Source organism: Hippocampus comes, unplaced genomic scaffold (assembly GCF_001891065.2).
Source record: "Hippocampus comes isolate QL1 unplaced genomic scaffold, H_comes_QL1_v1.1 scaffold340, whole genome shotgun sequence".
NCBI lineage: Eukaryota > Metazoa > Chordata > Actinopteri > Syngnathiformes > Syngnathidae > Hippocampus > Hippocampus comes.
Window position 1 is genome coordinate 15,633 of NW_017804764.1, and position 10,938 is coordinate 26,570.

At 41.8% G+C, this 10,938-nt stretch overlaps 2 protein-coding genes across 2 annotated transcripts; one reads left to right on the top strand and one right to left on the bottom strand.

Moving 5' to 3' along the window:
* The first annotated feature begins 178 nt into the window (after positions 1–178).
* On the top strand, positions 179–4,658 carry LOC109528343 (uncharacterized). Its single transcript, XM_019890823.1, has 3 exons — positions 179–523; positions 571–1,835; positions 4,495–4,658. The coding sequence occupies exons 2-3, from the start codon at positions 602–604 to the stop codon at positions 4,518–4,520; spliced, it is 1,260 nt and encodes a 419-aa protein (XP_019746382.1). The 5' UTR covers positions 179–523; positions 571–601; the 3' UTR covers positions 4,521–4,658.
* A 2,130-nt stretch (positions 4,659–6,788) lies between these two features.
* LOC109528396 (gastrula zinc finger protein xFG20-1-like) lies at positions 6,789–10,063 on the bottom strand. The gene is made up of 3 exons (XM_019890961.1): positions 9,658–10,063; positions 8,124–8,945; positions 6,789–7,787 (listed from the first exon to the last, which is right to left on the bottom strand). The coding sequence occupies exons 1-3, from the start codon at positions 9,758–9,760 to the stop codon at positions 7,645–7,647; spliced, it is 1,068 nt and encodes a 355-aa protein (XP_019746520.1). The 5' UTR covers positions 9,761–10,063; the 3' UTR covers positions 6,789–7,644.
* Positions 10,064–10,938: the final 875 nt, after the last annotated feature.

Genomic DNA, 10,938 nt, shown 5'->3' on the forward strand with positions numbered 1-10,938 from the left:
CGCGCATGTGCACTGGGATTTTTTTTCAACTCTTCCTTTTAATCCGCACCACTCCCGGCCTGAAAAAAATGCAAAACGGATCGGATCACTTCCAGACAGTCGCGCGATGCCGAGGCAACGTTTGACAGACAACGGGAGAGACACGGCGAGGTTTTTCAGGCCTTGCTGCTGTGGTGTTATGAGTAGAATAACATAAGAACTTCATTTCCCAGCATGCCACAGTAGTTAGGTTGCAGAGTACAGTTCGGAAGTAAAAGAGTCCCACGAGTTCTATCCAACACGCCTCGTCTCCTTTATTTTATATCTCACGAGAGACAACACATGGTGTCAGAAGTGGCCGTGAGCAGCCTCGGAGTGGAAAGGTTTGCCACGAAAGAGCTACGAAAGCACGAGCGAGAGAGGATTTGGAGTCCCCGGCCGTGTGAGTGATTGCGTGTTGGCGAAGCTACATGCTAGCGGAGTTAGCTACTGCGTGCGTTGTCTCTGAACTGCGAAGTGAAACGACGGACGCGGGACAGATTAAACCAGCAAAAGAGAATTTTGTGCCCGACGTGGAGGATAACCAACTCCAGAAAGCTGACTTTTACCCCGTTTTGCTGTCATGGATAAGTTGAGTCCACCTACTTCCATGCAACTGACTGGTAGTCTTGCTGATAACTGGAAGCGTTTCAAGCAAAGATTTACTATATACATAGCAGCAAGTGGAGCAGGAGGTGATGATGAAAAACTGAAGGCTCACATTCTTTTGCATGTCATTGGAGAAGATGCTTTGGACGTCTACAACAGTTTTCGTTTGGATGAAGCTAATTTGACTTTGGCAGAACTGATGAAGAAGTTTGAAGAGTACTTTGTGCCGAAACAAAATGTGACCTTTGAAAGGTACAAGTTTTTCACGCATGACCAGCAGCAAGGAGTACCTTTTGATCAATACTTGGCAGAGCTACACACGCTGAGCAAAACATGTGAATTTGACACTCTGAGAGACTCATTAGTGCGAGACAGGATTGTTTGTGGAACAGCGGATAATGCACTGAGAGAAAGACTGCTTAGAGAAACTGAACTTACATTGGATGAGTGTGTCAGTATGTGCAGAGCAGCAGAGACCACTAAAGCACAAGCTAAAGAGCTGCGAAGAGGAGAAACAACAGTGCATGCGATAAATAAAGCACAACGGAAGAAAAATACATTTTCCAAACAAAAAGACCAAAAGGAAAAAACTACAGAATTTACATGTGGTAGATGTGGAGGCAGCCACAAGCCAAAGTCTTGTCCAGCATTTGGAAAATCCTGTAACAACTGTGGAAAAAATAACCATTATGCAAAATGTTGCAGAGCCACATCAAAACAGAAAGTTCACACAGTTGAAGAAGATGACGATAACGAGGAGTTTATCGTGGATGTGGTACAAGCTTGTACAGCAGAAAAGGAAGAATGGATCGTGCCAATAACAGTGAATGACACAATTATACTGTTCAAGTTGGATACAGGTGCACACACAAACCTAATATCAATGGAAGACTACAAAACACTGAAGACAAAGAGCAAAATTCGTCCTGTAAAAACTAGAGTGAGTGGATACACTGGAGAACGTGTTCCTGTTCGAGGTGGATGCATTGCAACTTTCAAACACAAAGATCGGCAGATTAGGGCACAGCTACTGATTGTGGATATGAGTGTAAAACCAATCCTGGGACTCAGTGCATGCACAAAGCTCAATCTGGTCAAAAGAGTGTTTGTTGTGACATCTTCAGATGCAGAAAGTGCTCAGGATGTACTCATGGAAGAGTATAAGGACTGTTTTGAAGGACTTGGATGTCTTCCTGGACTACATAAAATACGTCTTGATCAAAATGTGACACCTGTTGTACACCCTTGTAGGAAGGTTCCATTTGCGCTGCGAAAAAAGCTGAAAGATGAATTAGAGCGCATGGAAGAACTCGGAGTCATCAAGAAAATTGATGAACCAACTGAATGGGTCAGCTCACTGGTTGTTGTACAAAAGAAATCAGGTGCGCTGAGACCATGCCTGGATCCAAGGGACCTAAACAAAGCAATCATGAGAGAACATTTCAAGTTACCAACCAGAGAAGAAATCATGGCACAATTTGCTGGAGCTAAATGGTTCAGTAAATTAGATGCTTCGTCTGGCTTCTGGCAATTGAAGCTAGATGAGGAGAGTTCCCGACTGTGCACGTTCAACACCCCAGATGGGAGATACAGGTTTCTCCGGTTGCCGTATGGTATCTTGTCAGCACCAGAAGTCTATCATAAGACTATTCACATGATTTTTGAGCACATACCTGGAGTAGAGACCATGATGGATGACATCATCGTATGGGGCTCAACTCGAAAAGAACACGACGAAAGACTGAGACAAGTGCTAGACAAGACGAGGGAGGTGAACCTGAAACTTAACAAAAAAAAATGTGAGTTTGCAGTGAAATCACTTACCTTCGTGGGAGATGTTGTGAGCGAAGAGGGGTGAAGCCAGACCCGAGAAAAACTCGGGCAATCAACAACATGGATAGACCAACCAACAAAGATGAGGTGAGACGGTTCCTCGGGATGGTGACATATCTCGCCAAGTTTGTCCTTCAACTGTCCACACAATCAGCACCTCCCAGGAGTCTTCTTGAACAAAAGAACGAGTGGATGCGATCCCATGAGCATGAACAATGCGTTCTAAAACTGAAAGAGATTCTGACAAGGGAGCCCGTGTTAAAGTTCTATGACCCGGAGAAGAGCACCAGGATTTCGGCAGATGCATCACAGTTTGGTCTGGGAGCAGTGCTGCTGCAGTAACATGATGAGCAGTGGTCACCTGTCGCGTATGCATCGAGAGCCTTGACAAGCGCCGAGTCCAGGTACGCTCAGATTGAAAAAGAGCTGTTGGCAAGTTTGTACGCATGTGAGCGTTTCCATCAGTATGTCTCCGGTCAGAGGTTTGAAGTGGAAACTGATCATAAACCCTTAGTGTCCATCATGAACAAACCCTTGAATGACTGTCCGGTACGCATACAGCGTATGCTAATCAGGCTACAAAAGTACGACGTGCACATGATATACACACCAGGTAAATACATGTACACCTTGTCTCAAGCAGTAGACAAAGAAGAACATGCAGACAGTGAGAAAAGCACAAAAATACAGGCATATGTGGACATGGTCGTGCCATCTTTGCCTGTGACTGCGGACAGAACAGAACAAATACAGAAAGAGACAGTCGCAGATAACACCATGAAAGAACTCAAGAGCACAATACTTAAAGGGTGGCCGGACAACAAAAAGGATTGTCCCGAGAAAATACACGATTATTGGAATTGCAGAGCGGAGCTTACGGTGGTGGATGACATAGTGCTGAAAGGAAGCAAATTTGTAATTCCATCCTCACTACGCAAACAAATGCTCCAGAAGATACATGAAGGTCACCTTGGAGAAGTCAAGTGTAAACGTAGGGCGAGAGAAGTGATGTATTGGCCAAGAATCAACCAAGATATTAGCCAGACAACACCAGCATGTGAACTTTGTTGCACCTACAGGCCAAAACAACAAGCTGTGCCGCTGATGAACCATCCAGTACCCCACAGACCTTACCACAAGGTAGGAACTGATCTGTTTGACTGTGATGGAAAGAGCTACATCGTAGTCACCGATTACTTTTCCAACTATCCGGAAGTTGGTGCTCTGCAGTCAACATCAAGCAAGGCAATCATCGCTGAAGGCAGTCTTCGCCAGACATGGTGTCCCATGTGAACTGTTTTCAGACAATGGACCTCAGTTTACCAGCCATGAGTTTGCTGCTTTTTCCAAAGAATGTGGGTTCCATCACTCCATGTCAATCCCTATGTTTCCAAGGTCCAACGGCTTGGCGGAATCCTCTATAAAAACAATTAAAACCATGATGAAAAAAATCACAAGACAGAGATGACTTTCAAAAAAATCTGCTGATCTACCGGAGTGCACCTCTACAAAATGGACTGTCACCAGCTCAAATGATGATGGGTCAGTGCATTCGTTCCAACCTACCAGTGTCGGAAGACCTGCTGACACCCAAGAGAGCACACAGAGTCCAAAAAACTAAGGAGGAGCAAAAGGCAAAACAAAAAAGGCTGCATGATCGTTCAGCAAAACACCTACCTGTGCTGAAGCCTGGAGACGTTGTGCGCCTCAAGGACATTCCTACAGGGACATGGAAAGAGAAGGGACAGGTGGAAGAGGAAGTTGCTCCACGCTCCTACAAGGTCCTGGTGGGAAATGGCCTGACTCTCAGGAGGAATCGCACAGCTCCACAACCACAGTTATGAGTGGAGGATGCTGCAGTTCAAGACACACTTCAGCAGGACACAGCTGGTTCGGGGGAGTTGGCTGACAGAGGGCATGTTCATGCTGACCATGATATGACAGCAGCGGCTGTTGAAAGGATGTCAAGACCGAAGAGACATACATGTTCAGCCGCCTAAGAGGCTAATTGATAGTTGTTTAAAAAAAAAAAGTTTGTCTTGATGCTTGCAGTTCTATGATAAGGATTTATTTGTTGAAAAAAAGCTGTAACATGACCTTGTTTTTAAGGGTAAATATTATTTCTTTATGTGGTAATATTTCTTTAAAGGGGGAAGATGTGATGTTAAGAGTAAAATAACAAGAACTACATTACCCAGCATGCCTTACCCAGCATGCCACAGTAGTGAGAGTACAAACTGGAAGTAAAGAGTGAATGAGTTCTATCCAACACGCCTCTTCTCCTTCATTACATGATTAGAGAGAGACAACACAGGTTGGTTAGTTTTTTTTTTTGTTGTTGTTGTGATTATTTTTTTAAACTTAAGCCGAGTTTGTGTTTGCGAAGATCCAACTGGAGCAATTGAACAACAATGTACGGCAAATCCGTTCGGACACACGTCGGACAAAAACAAAACACTACACGTCATTGAAGAGTGAAGTTTCTTGGTCTATTTTATAAAACGCACAGTCATGACTTATGCTTTCCAGTTATTTTACAACGCTGCGTGTATGCACTTTGTGAACAGTTCATCAGATTAGAGGCAAAACGTTTTAATACTCGATTTGTTTGTCAATCCCAGTGGTTTATTGTAAAAGTGACACGTCAGGCATATATCTGATCATTTTTTCGAATGGTCCAACGTCCAATTCTAAAGTTCTTAGGGGGGAAAAACGCAGCGGGATTCCAAACCACACTAACTCAAAAATAACGGCAGGAAAAAAATAATTCAAGTTAACGACACTAAACGGAACTTTGCCGGGCCACTAAGGGGCACTGCAGGACAAATCCTGTGAGACCAGATCCTCCGGAAAAGCCTGTGCCGGATTGCATATTTAGTCAGTAACTGGAATTGGCCATGTTTTGCAGATAATATGAGGTCCGTTTTACTTCATCTCTTTTTAAACACGTGGACGTTATATTTTACAGACCAGCATAGTTACAAATCCTAAACTCTTTTCCTTACTCGGAGCCTTTTTGTTTTGCTGTTATTTGTGTGTTTTTCGTTTGCTTGTGTGTTTCTTTTGTTGTTGTTGCATTTTTTTTTGTAAACATTCGGCCGTTTGCGGCGCGTTAGGAATCAATTTGGAACAAAATAACATTTTCAAATGTACATTTTACCAAATCCTCGTGACAATTTGAGTTTGTTGGACAGCCGTTCGAGGGAAATGTAAACAACAAAAATGGCTGCTTCTGGTGATTGTTGTTTTGGTTCATCACGACACATTCTGACCTCAAGCAAACTTTCTTCGTAATTTCCCCAACTACGATAAATAACGGAATCTCGTATCTTCTTCGCCATCGCCAGTGTTCTCGGGTTTGAAAAAAAAAAATCCTTAGGAATTTGCCACATCAGCTCTTCATCATGAGTCACGTCGCTGGTTCTCTTTTTGGCCTTTCATTTTTTTGCGCACCGCACTCCAAACTATTTTTTCACCCTGTTGTCGCTCTCTCCTCACTGCCAGTCACTGTGACGATCTGATAGATTGATTATTTTTAGTTATCATACATTCGCTTATTATTTATGTTATTATTGTTATTTTGATATTGATTGATTGATTGATTATGCTCGCAAAGAAGAAAGCTTATGCCTGCAATGAAAAATTGATTATGCTTGCAAAGATGAACGCTTATGCCTGCAATCATTAATTGACTCTGCCTGCAATGAAGAACGCTTATGCTTCCAATAAAGATATATTAATCATTATGTACTCACATTTATAATCCTTTGTATTATATTTATATACTCACATTTATAATCAAGAATGCTTAGTGCACTGTGTGGAAGTTTAGGGACGCAACCACCTTTCCGAGGACGTGGTTGGGAAGAGATAAGTGTTAAGACTAAACAGGAGCAAGGTTGGACAGTGAATGGAGCCATCAACACCAGCTGCAACGTGATGTTTTTGTAACAATTGCACACATGTACGTAATTTACACTCACATACACACACATAGTCAAACAAGTTCGGTGTGTCTTCAACAGCCCCCACCCTTTAGGTTGGACACACCTATGTAGCAGATTTCCCAATAAATAAGGAGGTGAAGGGGGAGATCGGGAGGGCTGACGTGCCGAGAACTGAAACCGAACGCTTCTCCTCGTTCCCTCCTGGTACCAGAATTGAGTCTCCTGTCTCCTCCTTGTGTTTTATTCCTGAGTGTCAAATTGGATAAACCTGACACGATCGCTGGTAAAATATGTGCAAAGTCGGAATCAAACTGAACAAAACCAAGAGGCGCGTCTGGATCTCTTAATTTCCACGACAAAGTTGTGGATACGAGGGATTGATTGATTGGAGCATCAAGCGGAGGTTTTATTGATTGCTACCCTACACGCATTTTCTTCATTTCCCACATTGTCATTTAAACTTTCTTTGTTGATATGGAGGACACGTAACCTGTGTATTTATTTACACCGAAATCTGACTCGCAATTGTAACGGGTATTGAAGAAGACTCAGCTGAAAGAAAACTATTTGAGCAAAGAGAACTTTATTGGCCAGCAAACAATACACAAGGTCAAACAGCAACACAAATGGCTACATCATACATTTCACGACAAAATGGAAAATGTCCATTAATTTGCGATGAAATGTGGGCATTCATACTGGACGCGAATATCAGGCATGACATTGCGAGTGTGTCGACTTGCTGCTCTGCCAATTATTTTAAACACAGATATTAGTACTTGTACCAGCAACTTATTCTGAGAGTTTGTTGACAATCACGGATATGCAATTTAGCACAATAGTGAAAATGCGACCATATAACTTTACGTCGACTTAGCTCTGCAAAAAAAGACGGTGAGACCTGGATCTCGATACAGAGGGTGTGATATGATTCAAGGACGGTTCAATTTGGGGAAAAAAATAAAATAAATAAGTAATAATAATACAAATGACCAAACCTCTGAAAACTAATGAAAACAAACTACATTTAAAACAAAACAAACCCACACCAAAGAAAAAGTAACTACAATGAAGAATCCAAATTGATTATAAACCCGATGACAATGCTAGGTTTTTGAATTCATTGCAGCAACAACAAAAAAAATGTCAATGCAGGAAAGGAGAAGAAAAGTAAATAGAAGACAATCAGCCTTGGAGCATAAAGTGATGAAGCCTGCTCAAATGAGAGGTGTAAACGTCATTGATAACTGTTCATCCCATCAACACACTTGTGATTCTTCATCTCATACTTGCGGGGGAATCTTTGACCACAAACCAAGCAGGTGCAAGGTTTATCACCAACGTGGGTTGTTGAGTGTATTTTTAAGTGATGCTTCTGAGCAAATCTTCTGTCACAATCTGAACAGGCAAAAGGTTTCTCACCAGTGTGAGTTCTTGAGTGCAATTGTAAGTGATGCTTCAGAGAGAATCTTTGGCCACAAATTAAGCACGAAAAAGGTTTCTCACCAGTGTGGGTAGTTGTGTGCCTCATTAAACTTGCCTTCCGAGAGAATCTTTGGCCACAAACCAAGCAGAAAAAAGGTTTCTCACCAGTGTGGGTTCTTGTGTGATAAATTAAGAGTACTTTCTGAGAAAATTTTTGGCCACAGTCTGAACAGGCAAAAGGTTTCTCACCCGTGTGGGTTCGTGTGTGTATTTTCAAGCTTCGCTTCTGAGAGAATCTCTGGCCACAATCTGAACAGGCAAAAGGTTTCTCACCAGTGTGGGTTCTTAAGTGTAATTTTAAGTGATGCTTCAGAGAGAATCTTTGGCTACAAACTGAACAAGCAAAAGGTTTCTCGCCGGTGTGGGTTCTTGTGTGTATTTTTAAGGTTCCCTTCTCAGAGAATTTTTGGCCACAAAATGAGCAGGCAAAAGGTTTCTCACCAGTGTGGGTTCTTTTGTGTCTTATTAAGGTTTCCTTACGAGTGAATTTCTGGCCACAGTCTGAACAGGCGAATGGTTTCTCACCAGTGTGAGTTCTCATGTGCGATTTCAAAGCACTCTTGTAAGAAAACGTTTTCTCACACCGAGAACATTTCCAGGGTTTGTTGTCAGTGTGACACGTCAGATCACCTTCAGACTCATCATTTTCATCCTCATCATCATCATTTGACGACATGTCACTATCTGATAGTGGAGCTAAGAGGCCATCTGCTTTTGATTCGTCTTGGTGGTTTCCAACACCTTGTGTTGTCATGCGTTGATAGGAGCTGCTGCTTGGAGGCCTCGCCCCACTTTTATCTTCATCTATGCTCTTTAAATGGACACAAGTCAATGGCAACTTGCAGATACCCTTCTCCTCCTCCTCCTCCTCTTTTATGTTGGAGTGCTCATCCACCTCCGTTTTAGTGCAAGGGTGCTCTTGCTCCTCCTCTTTTTTCATGGAAGGGGCCTGCTGCTCCTCTTCCTTTTTAAAGTAGGAGACATCTTTTTTCTCCTCTTTAAACTGATAGGGGTCTGCATCCAGCCGCTCACGAAATACATCTTCGCTGATGACTGAAAGACACAAAAATACAAACACACGTGGAATTATGGTTAATATTTACAATGAATGTTCTGAGAAGAGCCAGATCAATCTATCAATCAGACTTCATTTATATAGCACATTTCACACATAGAAGTGCAACTTAAAGTGCTGTGCAATTAAAACATCAAAATTACAACATAAAAAGAGGACCCTCAGGTCAGAAAGATAAGATGGCACAAGACTGTTAAGAGATTTAAAAACGAATCAAAGCCCCTTAAAATCGATCTTAAACCGGATCGTGAAACAAGAGAGGAGGGATTCTTTTCTCCTGAGTTTTTATGACAGACAACGGATATCCTCAAGATCAGAGATTGATAGATTTGCGTTTTCCAGTAGGCTTTTCTGATTGCAGCTGTAGTCGGTAGGCATTATGATGCACCAGCCCCAGTGAAATGACTTGGGTCTTGAGCCGGTGTATGCTAGCTGGATGCTTGCTGGCCAGCTCACGGATGGGAGCGTGTCCGTAATCCCCCCGAAAAAAAATCACCGAGTGCAAAATTGAAGATAGAAACACAGTTTCAACAAATTAAGAACGTAGTACTCAAGTGAAGGGAAGGGAACTGGAAGAAAAGAAAAACACTCGTGACAGAAAATACAGCTTTCTGCTCTGTAAAATGGTTAATAATGACAATAAGAAATGTTGTTCGTTGACTATTAAGTAAGAACTTGAAGTGGCCAAACCTGCTCCGCGTGAGCCAACTCGAGACTTCTTGAAAACAGCGTCACTCTCCTCTTCTGGCCCATAAAGTTGCTTCTCGTACTCTTCTGTTCTTCTTGAGTACATTTGTAGGTAAATTTACCACACTTTACGTTCACACTTGCGCTCTGCTTAGACACCACGGCTAGCAAGCTAGGCTAAGTAAGCTAAGCTAGGGCCAGAAGGTTGAGATCATGATGTTATTGTCCAATAAAGTAATGATGGGCGTCCTGCGTTGAGGCAAAGGTGCGTTTAGCTGTTATTCAAGAATTAAGTTTGGTTAGAGGTACTTATCTATTATTTTTTCAACTGAAGACGTGTTGCAGCTTAGCGTGCGCAGGCCCAGCTGCAGCTGTCGAACGACAATGTACGGCAACTCCCTTCAGACAAAAACTTTTTTTTTTTTAATAGAATCTTTATTTGAACAAGTTATAATACTACAATTCTCAACAAACAGAAAACAAAATGAACATGTTATTAATACATATACATATTATAAACATTGAAACAAAAAAGAAGCCAGGGGATTTTAAACAAAATTTTCAAATAAGGAGCATATAGCCAGAGTTTTAATAGCTTTCTTGTTTTTAGAATCCATAATAGAACTTAGGTACTGCTTTACTTCTATTTCAAAAATTAAGAAAAGAGGTTTTAAATTACTCCATCTGGATTTGTGGATATGGAACTTGGCGAGAATAATTATTAAGTTTATAATGAAGGTTTGTTTAGTATTTTTTTCCTTACTTTCGTAGAACCCAAAGAGTACATTTTTCCAGTATAGTATAAAGTCAGAGTCGATACGATCAATAATAAATCTGGATACAGCTTTCCAAAATGTGTTGGTATACGGGCATTGCCAGAACAAGTGAACCATTGTTTCAGGGTACATTCCACAAAATGAACAATCAACAAAGATGTCTTTCTTGAACCTAAGAAGATAATGCTTGGTGGGATAGTATTTGTGTATCATTTTAAAAGAGATTTCCCTTACTTTATTAGTCAGAAGGTATTTGTATGGGAGAGACCAGATTTTTCCCCAGTGTAGATTATCAACAAAACCAGACCAGTAGGCAATAATGTGTGGGATTGTTGAAATATCTTTTTGAAACAGGGAACGTATGTTACGGTTGTTATTTCTGACTGATGTTGACGTAAAACAGGATTTGCCAATAGCAGTCATTTTGGGGTCCAGGGTTGGTGTGGAGGTTGTTCTGTCCACCCCTTTCAAGAGGGTCAAGATTCCAGAAGGAATAGCATCCATGACT